At 51.9% G+C, this 18,489-nt stretch overlaps 3 protein-coding genes across 3 annotated transcripts; all 3 read left to right on the top strand.

Moving 5' to 3' along the window:
* The first annotated feature begins 968 nt into the window (after positions 1 to 968).
* Positions 969 to 7,029, top strand: mogat3a (monoacylglycerol O-acyltransferase 3a). The gene is made up of 7 exons (XM_028967077.1): positions 969 to 1,290; positions 1,444 to 1,622; positions 1,713 to 1,917; positions 2,311 to 2,485; positions 2,568 to 2,767; positions 6,579 to 6,658; positions 6,736 to 7,029. Exons 1-7 carry the CDS (start codon positions 1,197 to 1,199, stop codon positions 6,808 to 6,810), a joined length of 1,008 nt encoding a protein of 335 aa, XP_028822910.1. The 5' UTR covers positions 969 to 1,196; the 3' UTR covers positions 6,811 to 7,029.
* Positions 7,030 to 7,576: 547 nt separating this feature from the next.
* Positions 7,577 to 15,999, top strand: tsc22d4 (TSC22 domain family member 4). Its single transcript, XM_028967078.1, has 4 exons — positions 7,577 to 8,794; positions 9,786 to 9,940; positions 15,353 to 15,404; positions 15,485 to 15,999. Exons 1-4 carry the CDS (start codon positions 8,021 to 8,023, stop codon positions 15,623 to 15,625), a joined length of 1,122 nt encoding a protein of 373 aa, XP_028822911.1. The 5' UTR covers positions 7,577 to 8,020; the 3' UTR covers positions 15,626 to 15,999.
* Positions 16,000 to 16,096: 97 nt separating this feature from the next.
* On the top strand, positions 16,097 to 18,482 carry ppp1r35 (protein phosphatase 1, regulatory subunit 35). Its single transcript, XM_028967079.1, has 5 exons — positions 16,097 to 16,467; positions 16,630 to 16,762; positions 16,838 to 17,062; positions 18,025 to 18,158; positions 18,242 to 18,482. The coding sequence occupies exons 1-5, from the start codon at positions 16,123 to 16,125 to the stop codon at positions 18,419 to 18,421; spliced, it is 1,017 nt and encodes a 338-aa protein (XP_028822912.1). The 5' UTR covers positions 16,097 to 16,122; the 3' UTR covers positions 18,422 to 18,482.
* Positions 18,483 to 18,489: the final 7 nt, after the last annotated feature.

The following is an 18,489-nucleotide window of genomic DNA, read 5'->3' as shown; positions in this document are numbered from 1 at the left end:
GTAACTACTGACTGTAACCCTGATTGTGTCCAGGGTGGGACTGTCCCGGTCACTACTGACTGTAACCCTGAGTGTGTCCAGGGGGTGACTGTCCCTGTAACTACTGACTGTAACCCTGAGTGTCTCCAGGGGAGGACTGTCCCTGTCACTACTGACTGTAACCCTGATTGTGTCCAGGGGGGGACTGTCCCTGTCACTACTGACTGTAACACTGAGTGTGTCCACGGTGGGACTGTCCCGGTCACTACTGATTATAACCCTGAGTGTGTCCAGGGTGGGACTGTCCCTGTCACTACTGACTGTAACCCTGAGTGTGTCCAGGGTGGGACTGTCCCGGTCACTACTGACTGTAACCCTGAGTGTCTCCAGGGGAGGACTGTCCCTGTCACTACTGACTGTAACCCTGATCGTGTCCAGGGGGGGACTGTCCCGGTCACTACTGACTGTACGTCGCTCTGGATAAGGGCGTGTGGTAAACACTGTACATGTAAACGTGTGATGGAGTGGCGGTCAGATGTTGGACCCAGTTGGTGTCCCCGCCGCATGACGCCAGCACGAGATGGACGTCTCCTCTGCTAAAAACTGGATTTATTGTGGAAGTCAGCTGATGTTTGTGCAGCTCTGGACTTTGTGCTGATAAAGTCTCTGTGGACAGTAGAGCTGATTTGACGCTGATTCTGAACCTTCTTCTCCTTGACTCCATTTCTCAACACATGGAGCAGCGTTTCATCACGGCGGCGTGCTGGTTTCATCACTCCTCACGAACCGTCACCCACTTCCAGCCACGGCCAGGGTCAGGGTCACCATGCGCATTATCAGGTGACCTCTGACCCCGCTGTAGGACCTGGATCTGCGGGCCAGGAAACATCTCAGCTTCTGCTGCACCTGGCCTCGCTTCCTTCCTGAAAAGTCCACTTTCGGCGTCACTTTGCGCAACCTCGCGCTCGGAGGGCCCTGATTGGCTGAGGCCGCGCCGAGTCCGGGGGTGGGGCCGTGACGTAGGCGGGGGGCGTGGTCCTCAACTCATATCCCGGCGGCGCGTGGCCGGTCGGCGCGTTGACCTGCAGCCGCAGCAACTTTTACAAGAAGTTTCCCGCCACCGCGGACACACCCAGCTGCGGGCCGCCGAGCCGAGCCGAGCGGAACCGAGTCGAGCCGAACCGAGTCGAGCCGACTGTGTGAGTGTCGAGGCAGGAATGAAAATCGAGTTCGCGCCGCTCAACATCCCGCTGCGGCGGCGGCTCCAGACGGCGGCGGTGGTCCAGTGGGTCTTCTCCTTCCTGGTGCTGGGTGAGTGGGTGTGTGTGTGTACGTTAACCTGTATAAACTGTGCATGTTGGAACTTGAAATGACACAGTCACACAGCCAGACACAGGCTGGATAACCACGCCCACCCACCGTCTCTCTCTCTCTCTCTCTCTCTCTCTCTCTCTCTCTCTGCAGCGCAGTGCTGTCTCGCCGCCTTCGTCCTGCTCGGCCTCAGTGATTGGTGGCTGCTGGCCGTGCTGTATGCTGGTTGGCTGTACCTGGACAGGGACACGCCCGTTTCTGGAGGTCGTAGGTCCCGCTGGGTGCGGAGCTGGACCGTGTGGAGCCACTTCAGAGACTACTTCCCCATCTCTGTGAGTCTGGGGTTCAAAGGTCAAGGGGGCAGGTGACCAGTGTATGGGTGTGGTTCCTTTACCGGCCGCTGTGTGTTTGTGTACGTGAAGCTGGTGAAGACTGCAGATCTGGACCCCAGCAGGAACTACCTGTTGGGGTTCCACCCCCACGGCGTGCTGGTGGCGGGGGGCTTCGGGAACTTCTGCACCGAGGCGTCCGGGTTCTCCTCGCTCTTCCCCGGCCTGACACCGTACCTCCTCATGCTGCCCTTCTGGTTCCGAGTGCCGTTCTTCAGAGACTACATCATGTGTGGTGGTCAGTGAGTGTGTGTGACTGGGTCGCCTACTTGGACTGAGTTCAGACATTTCTTCACTTCACAAACTTTCACAACGTCAGGGACCAAAGAGGACACACACAGTCGCTCGCTGTCCATTCGCAGTCCCTTTACTCGGGGTCATCACTGGACAATTCACCTCGTGCACACCACACACACACACACACACACACACACACACACACACATCAATATCAAGCTCTGGGAATACTTAAATATATACGCTACTGGTGACCAGCGTCAAAAGTTGACCTCTCAGAGACAGAGTGTGTGTGTGTGTGTCACTGTCCTGTAGGTCACATGACTCTTATGCAAACATGGCGCAGAGAGCACTGTGTCCACACGTGGTGATGACGTGACCTCTGACCCCTCAGGGCTGGTGTCCAGTGAGAAGGCGAGCGCCAGCTACGTCCTCAGCCGACCCGAGGGGGGCCAGGCGGCCGTGATCGCGGTGGGCGGAGCCCCGGAGTCGCTGGACGCTCGCCCGGGGGCGCTGACGCTCCAAGTGCTGCAGCGCAAGGGCTTCATCAAGCTGGCCCTGAAACACGGGTACGAGCCCTTTATTTCCCAGCCTTCCTACTTCCTGTGTAGTCGTCATGGAGACGTATGAGTGTGTGTTTTCTGCGTGCAGCGCCTGGCTGGTCCCCGTGTTCTCCTTTGGAGAGAACGAACTTTTCGATCAGATGGAGAACCCAACAGGCTCCGCCCTTCGCCGTATCCAGGAGCACCTCCAGAAGCTTATGGGCGTGGCCCTGCCACTCTTCCACGCGAGGGGTGTGTTTCAGTACAGCTTCGGCCTGCTGCCGTACAGGAAACCAATCCATACTGTGGGTAAGATGTTTCATGTCTGCTCTAAACTCTACCACGAGGTCCATCCTCCTGAACTCTACAGTTCTAGTATCTAAATTCTACCACGAGGTCCTCCTGAACTCTACAGTTCTAGTATCTAAATTCTACCACGAGGTCCATCCTCCTGAACTCTACAGTTCTAGTATCTAAATTCTACCACGAGGTCCTCCTGAACTCTACAGTTCTAGTATCTAAATTCTACCACGAGGTCCGTCCTCCTGAACTCTACAGTTCTAGTATCTAAATTCTACCACGAGGTCCGTCCTCCTGAACTCTACAGTTCTAGTATCTAAATTCTACCACGAGGTCCGTCCTCCTGAACTCTACAGTTCTAGTATCTAAATTCTACCACGAGGTCCGTCCTCCTGAACTCTACAGTTCTAGTATCTAAATTCTACCACGAGGTCCCTCCTGAACTCTACAGTTCTAGTATCTAAATTCTACCACGAGGTCCGTCCTCCTGAACTCTACAGTTCTAGTATCTAAATTCTACCACGAGGTCCTCCTGAACTCTACAGTTCTAGTATCTAAATTCTACCACGAGGTCCGTCCTCCTGAACTCTACAGTTCTAGTATCTAAATTCTACCACGAGGTCCTCCTGAACTCTACAGTTCTAGTATCTAAATTCTACCACGAGGTCCGTCCTCCTGAACTCTACAGTTCTAGTATCTAATTCTACCACGAGGTCCTCCTGAACTCTACAGTTTCTAGTATCTAAATTCTACCACGAGGTCCGTCCTCCTGAACTCTACAGTTCTAGTATCTAAATTCTACCACGAGGTCCGTCCTCCTGAACTCTACAGTTCTAGTATCTAAATTCTACCACGAGGTCCGTCCTCCTGAACTCTACAGTTCTAGTATCTAAATTCTACCACGAGGTCCTCCTGAACTCTACAGTTCTAGTATCTAAATTCTACCACGAGGTCCATCCTCCTGAACTCTACAGTTCTAGTATCTAAATTCTACCACGAGGTCCTCCTGAACTCTACAGTTCTAGTATCTAAATTCTACCACGAGGTCCTCCTGAACTCTACAGTTCTAGTATCTAAATTCTACCACGAGGTCCATCCTCCTGAACTCTACAGTTCTAGTATCTAAATTCTACCACGAGGTCCATCCTCCTGAACTCTACAGTTCTAGTATCTAAATTCTACCACGAGGTCCTCCTGAACTCTACAGTTCTAGTATCTAAATTCTACCACGAGGTCCGTCCTCCTGAACTCTACAGTTCTAGTATCTAAATTCTACCACGAGGTCCGTCCTCCTGAACTCTACAGTTCTAGTATCTAAATTCTACCACGAGGTCCGTCCTCCTGAACTCTACAGTTCTAGTATCTAAATTCTACCACGAGGTCCGTCCTCCTGAACTCTACAGTTCTAGTATCTAAATTCTACCACGAGGTCCTCCTGAACTCTACGTTCTAGTATCTAAATTCTACCACGAGGTCCGTCCTCCTGAACTCTACAGTTCTAGTATCTAAATTCTACCACGAGGTCCTCCTGAACTCTACAGTTCTAGTATCTAAATTCTACCACGAGGGTCCGTCCTCCTGAACTCTACAGTTCTAGTATCTAAATTCTACCACGAGGTCCTCCTGAACTCTACAGTTCTAGTATCCTAAATTCTACCCGATGTCCCTCCGGAACTCTACAGTTCTAGTAATCTAAATTCTACCACGAGGTCCTCCTGAACTCTACAGTTCTAGTAGTCTAATTCTACCACGAGGTCCGTCCTCCTGACTCTACAGTTCTAGTATCTAAAATTCTACCACGAGGTCCGTCCTCCTGAACTCTACAGTTCTAGTATCTAAATTCTACCACGAGTCCGTCTCCTGAACTCTACAGTTCTAGTATCTAAAATCGTCAGTAAACCAATTCTACCGACGAGGTCCTCCTGAACTCTACAGTTCTAGTAGCTTAAATGCTAACCACGAGGTCCTCTCCTGAACTCTACAGTTCTAGTATCTAAATTCTACCACGAGGTCCATCCTCCTGAACTCTACAGTTCTAGTATCTAAATTCTACCACGAGGTCCATCTCCTGAACTCTACAGTTCTAGTATCTAAATTCTACCACGAGGTCCTCCTGAACTCTACAGTTCTAGTATCTAAATTCTACCACGAGGTCCATCCTCCTGAACTCTACAGTTCTAGTATCTAAATTCTACCACGAGGTCCCTCCTCCTGAACTCTACAGTTCTAGTATCTAAATTCTACCACGAGGTCCTCCTGAACTCTACAGTTCTAGTATCTAAATTCTACCACGAGGTCCATCCTCCTGAACTCTACAGTTCTAGTATCTAAATTCTACCACGAGGTCCATCCTCCTGAACTCTACAGTTCTAGTATCTAAATTCTACCACGAGGTCCGTCCTCCTGAACTCTACAGTTCTAGTATCTAAATTCTACCACGAGGTCCGTCCTCCTGAACTCTACAGTTCTAGTATCTAAATTCTACCACGAGGTCCTCCTCCTGAACTCTACAGTTCTAGTATCTAAATTCTACCACGAGGTCCATCCTCCTGAACTCTACAGTTCTAGTATCTAAATTCTACCACGAGGTCCGTCCTCCTGAACTCTACAGTTCTAGTATCTAAATTCTACCACGAGGTTCGTCCTCCTGAACTCTACAGTTCTAGTATCTAAATTCTACCACGAGGGTCCTCTGAACTCTTACAGTTCTAGTATCTCAATTCTTACCACGAGGTCCGTCCTCCTGAACTCTACAGTTCTAGTATCTAAATTCTACCACGAGGTCCGTCCTCCTGAACTCTACAGTTCTAGTATCTAAATTCTACCACGAGGTCCGTCCTCCTGAACTCTACAGTTCTAGTATCTAAATTCTACCACGAGGTCCGTCCTCCTGAACTCTACAGTTCTTAGTATCTAAATTCTACCACGAGGTCCTCCTGAACTCTACAGTTCTAGTATCTAAATTCTACCACGAGGGTCCATTCCTCCTGAACTCTACAGTTCTAGTATCTAAATTCTACCACGAGGTCCATCCTCCTGAACTCTACAGTTCTAGTATCTAAATTCTACACGAGGTCCTCCTGAACTCGACAGTTCTAGTATCTAAATTCTACCACGAGGTCCGTCCTCCTGAACTCTACAGTTCTAGTATCTAAATTCTACCACGAGGTCCATCCTCCTGAACTCTACAGTTCTAGTATCTAAATTCTACCACGAGGTCCGTCCTCCTGAACTCTACAGTTCTAGTATCTAAATTCTACCACGAGGTCCTCCTGAACTCTACAGTTCTAGTATCTAAATTCTACCACGAGGTCCATCCTCCTGAACTCTACAGTTCTAGTATCTAAATTCTACCACGAGGTCCTCCTGAACTCTACAGTTCTAGTATCTAAATTCTACCACGAGGTCCGTCCTCCTGAACTCTACAGTTCTAGTATCTAAATTCTACCACGAGGTCCATCCTCCTGAACTCTACAGTTCTAGTATCTAAATTCTACCACGAGGTCCGTCCTCCTGAACTCTACAGTTCTAGTATCTAAATTCTACCACGAGGTCCTCCTGAACTCTACAGTTCTAGTATCTAAATTCTACCACGAGGTCCATCCTCCTGAACTCTACAGTTCTAGTATCTAAATTCTACCACGAGGTCCTCCTGAACTCTACAGTTCTAGTATGTAAATGTATAATTCTTTCTCAATTTTCCAGGTATAATCTACAATTCTTTAGCCATAACTTCTGAGTTCTGAACCTTGTTGAGACTGGACATGGAGGGATGGTTTCTGTCTGTGATCTGATTGGCTGTCTGCTTCTCTGTCTTCAGTGGGTCGTCCAATCCCAGTGGTCCAGACTCCATCTCCCAGTAAAGAGGACATAGACGACCTGCACATTCGCTATTTAAAGGTGTGGACTTGCCTTCGTGTGTGTGTGTGTGTGTGTGTGTGTGTGTGTGTGTAACACGTGTCTTTTGTCTTAATCAGGAACTGTCGACACTATTTGAAGAGAATAAAGAGAAGTACGGCATCTCTGAGGAAAAACACCTGAACTTCATCTGAAACGTGTGTGTGTGTGTGTGTGTGTGTGTGTGTGTGTGTGTGAGTTTTAGAACGTATCTGTATATATATATTATTTGGTGTGTTTGTGTAACGGGCCGAACGAGGAAGAAGATGGACATCATGAGAGCCATCATGTGGACTGTGGGTCTTGATTTGCTGAACGTGTCTGTCTGTTCTGTGCCTGGACCTGTATTGAATAAAAACTTCATGCAGATGGAACTGAGATCCTCCTTGTGTATTTCTACTCCACTTCTACTCCACCCGTTCATCTGCTGTCATCTGCGGGTTCTGGGAGAGATGAAGATGGAGATCAGCTCTACAGAATAGTAAAAAGTGGCCTGATCCAGATCCACGTTGTGTTTTTCTACTCCACTTCTACTCCACCCGTTCATCTGCTGTCATCTGCGGGTTCTGGGGAGAGATGAAGATGGAGATGAAGATGGAGATCAGCTCTACAGAATAGTAAAAAGTGGCTTGATCCAGATCCTTGTTGTGTTCTTCTACTCCTCTTCTACTCCACCCGTTCATCTGCTGTCATCTGCGGGTTCTGGGGGAGATGAAGATGGAGATCAGCTCTACAGAATAGTAAAAAGTGGCCTGATCCAGATCCATGTTCTGTTCTTCTACTCCACCCGTTCATCTGCTGTCATGTGCGGGTTCTGGGGGAGATAAAGTTGGAGATGAAGATGGAGATGAAGATCAGCGCTGCAGGACAGTAAAAAGTGGTCCGGATGAGCGCAGCAGGAAGGTCTGCGGGTGGCGCAGGGTAGCGCAAGGTGGCGCTGGTTCCTGCCGCCCGCTCCGGCTCCGGCTCCGGCTCCACGTCGTGTTCCGTACGCGGGGAGTGAAAATGGTGGATTCCCGTGGAGCTGCGAGAAGTTCGGGAACCTCGAGGCGAGGACTTCGTGGCGCGTAAAGTGGGCGCGGCAGGGGGCGCGACTTCCGCCCCGCGGACAACTTGTCAACAGTCGCGGCGCGGCGCGGCGCGGCGCGGCGGGGACGCGCCTGGAGACGCGGGTTCGATAGAGGAGCGGGACGCCGCGGACGCGGTGACGTCACCGCCGTCCTGCCGAGGGGACGATAAAGAAGGTAAAAAGTTAAATAATTAACCCGCGTGGGAAATGTGGGCGTGGTTTGCAGCCCCCCCCGCGTTTTTATGAGGAGGAGTTGCACCCCGACACCCCGTTTTCGGGAGTAGAGGAGAGACGCGATGAGCGGGGGGAAGAAGAAGAGCGGGTTCCAGATCACCAGCGTTACGTCGGAGTACGTCCAGGGGGCGCCAGAGAGCACGTCGGTAGCCACGGAATCAAGCTCCGCCCCGACGGCCGGTACCGACCAGCCGTCCATCTCCCCGCCCTATCGACAGCCGGCTAATGGGAGGCGCTCACTGGACTCACAGGCCACGCCCACCTCGGACCTTCCCAATGGCCCCACCCCCTTCACCTCCGTAAACCCCATTTTCCAGACAGACAGGAGCTCCAGTCAACCTGGGACGCCCGTCATGGTGAGGAAGCAGAGCTCGTTGGAGCAGGGGGGCTCAGGGGGTGGAGCTTCACGCTTCCGCGTGGTCCGTCTCGGTCAGGGATTGGGCGAGCCATACAAACGGGGCCGCTGGACTTGTGTGGACTTCCTGGAACGTCTTGAGGCAGAAGAACGGGGTCTGCGGCGTGTGATTGACAGCATGAGACATGCCCACTCGCTTGAGTCACTGGAGACGGTGGGGCTGGAAGGCGGGGCAATGGGCGGGGCTGCGCTGAAACCGCTAGGTCACATGAGAGCCTTTAGGATGGCCCACATGGTTCACTCGCAGGGCACCACCCACATGTTGGCACAGCAGCATCGTGGACCCGAGGGAGGCGCCGTCAGTGGTCCCCCGTCCCCAACACTCTCACCAGACCCGCCCCCACTGCTGCGCTCACCGGCCGCGCCCCGTAGCCGGAACGTTCCACCGCCACTCAGACTGGACGTGGATGGAGCAGGGAAGGTAACGAGCCACGCCCCCTAACCAACATACACCTGAGCAAAAACAGGGTCACGTCTGACGTCTAGATGTTCGGAGATGTTCACAGTAGAAGCACATACAGTACAGACCAAACGTCTGGACACCTTCTCATCCAACGTGTTGTCTTCTCACTGAAGGCATCAGAACTATGAATGAACACATGTGGAGTTCTGTACTTAACAAAAAAAGGTGAAATAAGTGAAAACATGTTTTATATTCTAGTTTCTTTGCTCTGATTACTGCTTTGAACACTCTTGGCATTCTCTCGATGAGCTTCAAGAGGTCGTCACCTGAAATGCTTCTCCAACAGTCTTGAAGGAGTTCCCAGAGGTGTTTAGCACTTGTTGGTCCAGCTCACCCCAAACCATCTGGATTGGGTTCAGGTCCGGTGACTGTGGAGGTCAGGTCTCCACTTTTTGTTAAGTACATAACTCCACATGTGTTCATTCATAGTTTTGATGACTTCAGTGAGAACCTACCAACGTAAATGGTCATGAAGATAAAGAACACACGTTGAACGAGAAGGTGTGGCCTGAACTGTAGAACCACGTTTCTGGTGACACCATCACACCAGGCGTTGGTGGAGCTTTAGTCCTGGACTAAAAGCCTTTTAGAACGGAGGACCAACACGGACCTCCTTGTTTCGGTTGTTGGTACATTTTTTTAATGAATTATTAATCCGCTTTGCTATTCTCGGCGGTGTTTCTACACCAGGACCAGGCTGGGAACAGCATTGTCTCGCGGGACGTGTGCTCTGGGACATGCTCTGGGACGCGCCGCAGGTTCAATTCGCGTCCTGCGGGTGGAATGGGAGGAGCGAGAAGATGTTCCGTGTGTGTGGTGTGGCTGAGGAACGTTGTTCTGTAGAAGTAAACCTCAGGACTCGCTACGTTTCCGGAGAGCGTCTCGCAGGTGTGACATCAGGTGTGACATCATCATCATGGTCACCTGCGTTTCCCTTCTTCTCCACCAGTTCTGGACGACCCGGTCCACGCCCAGCTCTCCTGGTCCCCCGCCGGGCAGAGACAGCTCCTTCCACCCCAGCCTGACGCCCATCCAGACCCCCTCGGCGCTGGCCCTGGCCCAGTCCATGTTCGGGGTGGGCGGGGCGTTCCAGCTGGACGACGGGTGAGTGCTGGTGACTGATCTTTGATGGTTCAGGCCGGTAGGGGTTTAGTTCGGACTCGGCCGATGTTGGAACTGAAGTAGGTGCGGCCTGGTCGGGTTTAGGTTCAGTTTAGAGCTGGGTTGGGCGGGGCGTAGGGCTGAACTTGTTTCAGATCACGTTCAGGTTAGAACTGGTTTAGGTTTTGGGATTGGACCAGTCGAGGTTTAGACCAGGTTTAGGAACCGTACTGAAGTCCAGGTTGAGGTCACGGTGTCGTCGTCTCTCTTTTCTTCTTCCACTAATGGCAGCTCAGAACTATATTTAGAGGCGGAGCTGGAACAGCCGCACAGAAACTGCTCTGCTGCCGGTGGCCATGTTGGCTCAAATCCAGATGCAGCCACGAGACGTTAAAATATAGACATGAACACACTCACTCTCACACACACACGTATACACACACACATACATATACACACAAACACACATACACACACACGTATACACACACACACACATACATATACACACAAACACACATACACACACACGTATACACACACACACATACATATACACACACACATATATTTATATACACACACACACATATACACACACACATATATATTTATATACACACACATATACATATACACACACACATATATTTATATACACACACACACATATACATATACACACACACACATACATACATACACACACACACACACACACACGTATATATATACACACACACATATATATTTATATACACACACATATACATATACACACAGACATATATATTTATATACACACACATATACATATACACACAGACATACATATATATATATATATACACACACACACACATATACACTCTCACACACACACACACACACACACACACATATACATATACACACAAACACACACACACACACACACGTATACATATAGACACACACATATACATATACACACACACACATACATACATACACACACACACACACACACGTATACATATACACACACATACATACACACACACACATATATATTTATATACACACACACACACACACACACATATACATATACACACATGTTTACAGCACGTCTGGTGTCCTGCTCAGGGACACGATGGTGGTAAGTGGGGTTTGGACCTGGGTTAGGGTTACACACACACACGCGCACACTCACACATACAAACACACAGACATACACACACACACACACACACAGCAACACACACATACAGTGCATGCGGCAAGTAATCACAGCGCAGGCGTCACGTGTGGAGAAGCCAGGCGCCGCTCCTCACCGGGCCGATACCGTCCCGACGGTGAAGCATGGTGGTGGTGGCCACTGCAGGAACTGGAGGGAAGGAGGACTCCAGCCATCCTGGATGAGAACCTGCTCCAGAGCGCTCACGACCCCTAAACCCTAAACACACAACCAAGATATGAAAGGAGTGGCTTCAGGACCACTCTGAACGTCCTTGAGGGCCCCGGCCAGAGTCCAGACTTGAACATCTGTGAAGAGACCTTAAAAAAGAGACCTGATGGACCTTGAGAGGAATTGGTGGGCCAAGCTTGAAGATTCATATTTAAAAAGACTCGAGGCTGCAGCTGCTGCCACAGGGGCATCGACAAAGTACCGAGCAAAGGCTGCGAATGCTTACATACACGGGACTTCCCCCTTTTTTACTTTTAAAACCTATCATGGGATGTTGTGTGTGGAATTCTGAAGTGGAGTAAGGCTTTCTGGATGCTCTCGACACACATTAACAGGCGTGGTCTAAATACCGAACACACGGGCCAAATGCCCGACCTCGCTAACACATACTGCTCCTTATTACGCTCCCATACGCCAGCGAACCATGGCTGTCCTCTCCTGCTCTGCTCCCTTCTTCCCTCCTGGTGGCTTGAGGTGTGCGTGAAGGTACAGAGACTCCATTCATGAGAGGAGAACAGGGTGGAGGAGTGCAGAAGGAAGAATCTTCCTCGTGTCGGATATCTTATCTTTGTCAATATTTTTATCTGCATTAGTGTGTGTGTGTGTGTGTGTGTGTGTGTGCGTGAGCGAGGCCCGGTTGCCGCCGGTGACCACCTCTGAGTTCTTGCATAATTAGCTGAGGCTCTTACATAATAGCCTGACGTTGTGCAACCGTGCACACTGTACAGCTTGAAGCCTGTCAGTCAAGCACATGCCCCACCCACCAGTGGAATTTTACTCTACAGGAACGCCAAACATGGGCGGGGCGAAAAACGCTCCCGCTCTGGCCAATGAGCGGCCTCGTCTGGCAGCCAGACGCCATTGTCTTAGTGAAGCGATGGAGTCACTGTTGGCCTTCAGGGCAGGCGCACACACACACGCACACACACACACACACACACACACACACACACACACACACACACACGTTTACAGCACGTCTGGTGTCCTGCTCAGGGACACGATGGTGGTAAGTGGGGTTTGGACCTGGGTCTTCTGGTTCATAGGCGAGTGTGTTACACACCAGGCCACCACCACCATATACACAACGTAACACACTCGCCTCTCTAAACCCACACACACCACGGTGGGAAAGACTGGTTTCTCTCCGTCACGTGACCTCAGCATCGGCTCCGCCTCCGCCGTAAGAAGATGAAGAGCAGAATTCCGTGGCCGAGCGATGGAGGGGGCGCGGCGCGTCCACACGCGGGGATGAATGGGACCTCTGTGGCCGTCCTGTGGGCAGAGTGGAATCCACGTGGACAATGGTGTGGGCAGCCAACATGCCGCGGCCTCCCATTGGCTGGGAGCGCCAGTGGGCGTGGAGCGGAATGACCGACCGCCGGCCTGTTTGTGGGGTTTTTGTGTCTCGGGTTGGGGGTCCACACACTCGTCCAGAGGATTACGGCACGGAAACCAGGGATGGATTCGAGCGGCTTGGAGGAAGCTCCGCGCCCCAGAACGTTGCGCCGGGGAACTTCCTGCTCTGCAGGCGCACCGCGGGATTGGATGGATTAACGGATTAGGAGGCGGGATTAGGAGCAGTCTGCTGAGTCACTTGGGGGTCTTGTGACTGGGATTTTTGGAACCTCCGATTCGACTCAACTTTTGCTACACACACACACAAACACACACACACACACACACACTCGTACTTGTTAACAGTCTCACATACAACAAACTCTCTCATAACACACACACACACACACACACACCTCCAGCTGAGACTGAGCCCTGGGCGGCTGTGGGTGTGAGTTCACACTCTGACCCAGATTCTCGGCAGGTTCAGACGTGCGGCGGCCATAAATCACTCGAGCCACAGGTGTGCACCGTTGCCCCCGGTAACTGAACCCGCTGGTGTATTTATGGCGCTGAAGTCGGAGTAGGGGAGAACGGATGAAGATGCCACTTCCTGTCGCCGGTTGAGGATATTGGGGGCGGGGCTGGTTGCCGTATTTACTTCCTGTTTCTGTGTCGCACCGCGAGTCGGCATGTTCGGCACAGTGAGGAAGATCGTGTCCGCGTTCGAGAGTCGCCGGCAGCCACGCCCTCCTTCCCTCTCGTCCCCCTCTTCATCTTGCAGTAGCTCTTCTTCTTCTGTCCAGTCTGGAGTCTCACCTCTACACAGTCCTGCCAGCCATGAACCTAAGCCCCGCCCACTCAGACCTGTGTCTCCTAACCCATGTCCTGGCTCCACCCCTTCTGCAACTGTCAATCGGTTGGGTTGTCTGTCTGTCCCTCCATGTCTCAGAGAAGGCCCCGCCCACCACCGCAGATCCAGACCCCTGTCCACACCCCCACCTCTTCTGATCGCAGAGAAAGAGGTGGAGAGGAAGGAAGGTGTGGTCAGGGGTGTGCCCCGGGTTCGAGTGCGGGACTCTTGGCCAATCGGGCATCAGGATTGTGTAGCGCAGTGGAGTCTCTTCTCACAAACAATTCCACTCAAATCTGGAAAACCCAAATCCAGCTCCACCACTGGACCTAGAACCAGCTGCACCATGGGGCCCAAATCCAGCTCCACCACTGGACCTAGAACCAGCTGCACCATGGGGCCCAAATCCAGCTCCACCACTGGACCTAGAACCAGCTGCACCATGGGGCCCAAATCCAGCTCCACCACTGGACCTAGAACCAGCTGCACCATGGGGCCCAAATCCAGCTCCACCACTGGGCCCAGAACCAGCTGCACCATGGGGCCCAAATCCAGTTCCACAGCAGGGGCCTCAACCAGCTCAAAAACCGTGACCAGTTCTGGTTCCACCACAGGACAAGCCTCCGTCTCCACTATGAGCAGCCCTTCTGGTGCCGCAACTGCCGCAACCACAGCACACACAACAAGACCTGCAACTTCTTCAGCCCCAGGACCGAGTCAGACGTCTAGAGATCCAGCTGCAGCAGGACACCAGCGGCTTTGTTCTCCAGAGGGAGCCGTTGTCCTGGTCCACCATCAGACCTCCACCCACCCAGAGTTAAACACATCTCAGAGTGCAGCTCCACGCTCCTGTTCCCACCCGTCTCCCACCCGTCTTCAGATCTCCTGCAGCTCCGGGTCTCGCTGTCCCCACCTGCCCCCTGTCCACCAACAAGGGAGGGGTGGGTGTGGCTCCACACCAGCTGTGGTCAAAATCCAAATGGGAACCAAAGTGCAGCTCCGAGGCCACCTTCCTGTCTCTGACGCTTTTCTGCCAAGGGTAGTGTGTGTGTGTGTGTGTGTGTGTGTGGGTTCACTCACAACTTTTGAACTCTTGCCTCTGTGGTGTTTTCTCTCACTCAGTTGGAGAATTGTTCCGAGAAGTGTGTGTGTGTGTGTGTGTGTGTGTGTGTGTGTGTGCGTGTGTGTGTGTGCGCGCATGCTGACATCAGGACTAGAGACCACAGTAATGTGATCCATGTGCAGTTTTTCCTCCTTACAGAACAAAACACACGTTGTGTTCACCGTTCTTCTCCAGTCACTTCATTAGGATTTTAACCCCACCTCCTCCACCCATTACCTTTCCTCACCTCCGACCTCCTCCACCCACCTTTCACCATCAGCCATCACCTGTACCACCCGCACCACATTCCACCATCATCTTCTACCACCATCTCCACTCACCTTCACCAACTCCCTCCACCTACCACCATCTCCACTCACCTTCACCACCATCTCCACCCACCTTCACCAACTCCCTCCACCTACCACCATCTCCACTCACCTTCACCACCTGCCACCATCACCATCTCCCACCACCTGTAATGCCTATACCACCTTCAACACCCTCACCTAGCTCCTCGTTCACACTCCCAGCACCACCAACCTTCTCCTACCACATCCTCCACGTCCCACAATCACCCACCTTCGGTTGTTTATTGTAATTTTATTGTAATAGTACATTTCCTACTTGATAATAAAGGATCATCGTATCTCCTCATCTCATCTTTTTCAGTGGATCCAATAACAGCATGGTTGCCATCGACAACAAGATTGAGCAGGCCATGGTGAGTTCCTCCGCACCTCCATCTGTGTGTACATTTGTTCATGAGACCATTGGTAACTGTGTGTGTGTGTGTGTGTGCAGGACCTGGTGAAGACCCACTTGATGATGGCGGTGCGGGAGGAGGTGGAGCTGCTCAGAGAACAAATTAAGGAGCTGACAGAAAGGAACGCCCAGCTGGAGAGAGAGAACTACATCCTGAAGGCCCTGCGTGACCGCCACTGAGCGCCAAACTGCATGATGGGATGTGTGGTCACACACGCACACCACAGACACACACACACACACACACACACATAATAAACTCACTCCAGTCCTCCGCCCCTGCAGGACTTGTATTCAGATTAACGCTTCTGCTCTAACCACTTCCGGGTGGATCAGCGACGCGTCTCTCTGTAACCATGGAAACCAGAAAGGAAGCCCGGTGCATGCTGGGACGTCTGTTCCGCCGGAATGTTCCAGAACGACGCCGGTCGTGCGCCACGCCGAGGAGTCGCGTTTTTTTTAGGGGTACGAGTGTCACGTGACTGTCTTTCTTTAACTTTCTCCCGCTTAAATCCTGTTTTATGTCTGAGATGAATAATAAATAACTTTTACTACGTGTGGACCGTCTGAGCTTATTCAGCTTCTGCGCGGATACCGGAGGTGGCGTAGCTGTCACCACGTTTCAACTCGGGTACATGAAATAAAAGGCAGAGCTTCAGACCGACGGAGCAGCTGCGATGTCGCCGCCGGCCGCGGCGGGGCGCTCTCACGCCGGAAGGCGCCCGGAGGCGGAAGTGAAGGCGGAGGGAAATTTAACTTCCAGTGTTGACCATGCTGGACCCGGACAGCCACCCGGACAGCCGGCCGGCCGCGCCGCCGCACCCCGCGTCCCCGTCCCCGTCCCACGGAGCCCCGGCGCGGTGCGCGGACCTCGACCTCTCCGTCACGCAGAGTCCGGACGCCGGCGTCCCGAAGAAGAAGCGTGCGGCGCGGCAGGTCAGATCTTATATTTCATCTGCCAGCAGTGGCCCCGTAATCAGAAGGTTGCCGGTTCGAATCCCACTGAGGTCCCATGGATGAAGGTCACGTCCCAACACACTGCTCATGGTGCCCACTGTCACCAAGGGTGACGGTTAAATACAGAGGACACATTTCACCGTGTCACACAACGACAGTCACTGTCATTCTTTCAACACAGCCGCGTTTTTTTATTTTTTATTTTGCCTAATGTTTGACCTCTACAGGTGCGTTTTGACCTAAAGCCGAAACCCCGAGCTGCATGCCCAGTTAGGGCGTGGTCGGAGGAGGAGCCGCTGGTCGTCACGGTGATTGCGGGACAGCCAGCGGCTCAAGATGCATCCTGCGCCGTGAGGACGGGTGAGAGCTGCGCCCTGTTTCTGCGGCGTTCAGATGACCTTTGGTGACCCTGATGGCTGTACCTGCCCCCAACAGGCAGGACGAAAGCTGGGAGGCGGAGTCAGGAAAAAAGGACCACGTCGCCATTGGTGGAGGCTGATGGACACCCCTCAGAAGAGGTGGAGCTCAACACCACACTGGCCTACAGGGCGAAGCTGGAGGAGGCAACGGGGGTGGAGTTTGATGCCCAGAAGGCCGTGCAGGAGAAGCTGCAGACGTCTGAGCACACAAAGAACCAGATCAGCACCAAGGCTGCAGACGGTAACACACACACACACACACACACACACACACACACACACACACATACATACAGTACAAGCAAGAAATCTGGACACCTTCTCATTCAACGTGTTTTCTTTATCTTCATGACCATTTACGTTGGTAGATTCTCACTGAAGGCATCAGAACTATGAATGAACACATGTGGAGTTCTGTACTTAACAAAAAAAGGTGAAATAAGTGAAAACATGTTTTATATTCTAGTTTCTTTGCTCTGATTACTGCTTTGCACACTCTTGGCATTCTCTCGATGGCTTCAAGAGGTCGTCACCTGAAATGCTTCTCCAACAGTCTTGAAGGAGTTCCCAGAGGTGTTTAGCACTTGTTGGTCCAGCTCACCCCAAACCATCTGGACTGGGTTCAGGTCCGGTGACTGTGGAGGTCAGGTCTCCACTTTTTGTTAAGTACAGAACTCCACATGTGTTCATTCATAGTTTTGATGCCTTCAGTGAGAATCTACCAACGTAACTGTGCCACTGAGCAAAGTACCGTCCCCACACACTGTCCCCGGGCGCCTGTCATGGTCCCCGCTGCTCACTCAGGGTGATGGTTAAATGCAGAGGACACATTTCACTGTGTGCACTGCTGCTGTGTATCACTTTCACACACACACATATTCACAAAAATACACGAAGCAGGACTGTTGTCCAGAGATCTACAACACGAAATGATCGTCTTTTAGGAAACTGCAGATTATTTTGTGCTGTGACTGCGTGTTCTAAACGTGACGCTTGTGGCGTCAGGGTGTAGCGGGTTTGATTTCGTGTGGTGGATCAATCAATCAAAGCGTCCACACAAACATACGAGGCCTTAACTCTTGTATTTGGACACGTCATGTGACGTGTCCATTCTGGGATGCATCGATAATCGCAATACACACAGACACACTCTCTCTCTCGCTCTGAGCTGTGTGTGAGTGTCGTTCTGTCCTGTATTTACAGCGGTCAACTTCCCGCGCTCGCAGCAGTTGTACCAGGGGTTAGTCAGTGTCAGCCTGTCACATGACCAGCTCATCAGCCACGCCCTGCAGCACAGACCGTCCCTGGCCCCGCCCACACGCAGCCATGGCAGCAAGGTGAGTCGCCAAAAAGAAGTATTCAGTCGTAATTGTGCAGTAATTGGGCCAAAATCTGTGTGTGTGTGTGTGTGTGTGTGTAGACCCAGCACACACCTACAGAGGCTCCAGACCTGCTGGCATTCTGCAGCCCTGCAGAGTTGCTACGGGAGTCTCCAATGTTGCCAGGCAACCTTCTCCCTTTACCCCGCCTCCTTCCCGAGCCACGCCCGGCGCACACGACCTTTGACCTTTACCGTAGATGCCAGCAGTGGGAGGCATGAGGAGATTCACGTACTTTTTCCCTGTAAATGTGTGTTATTTAATAAATACCCAATGAGACGACGGTTCC

This window comes from Denticeps clupeoides, unplaced genomic scaffold (assembly GCF_900700375.1).
Source record: "Denticeps clupeoides unplaced genomic scaffold, fDenClu1.1, whole genome shotgun sequence".
Taxonomy (NCBI): Eukaryota; Metazoa; Chordata; class Actinopteri; order Clupeiformes; family Denticipitidae; genus Denticeps; species Denticeps clupeoides.
This window is presented reverse-complemented; position numbering and strand designations above follow the sequence as displayed.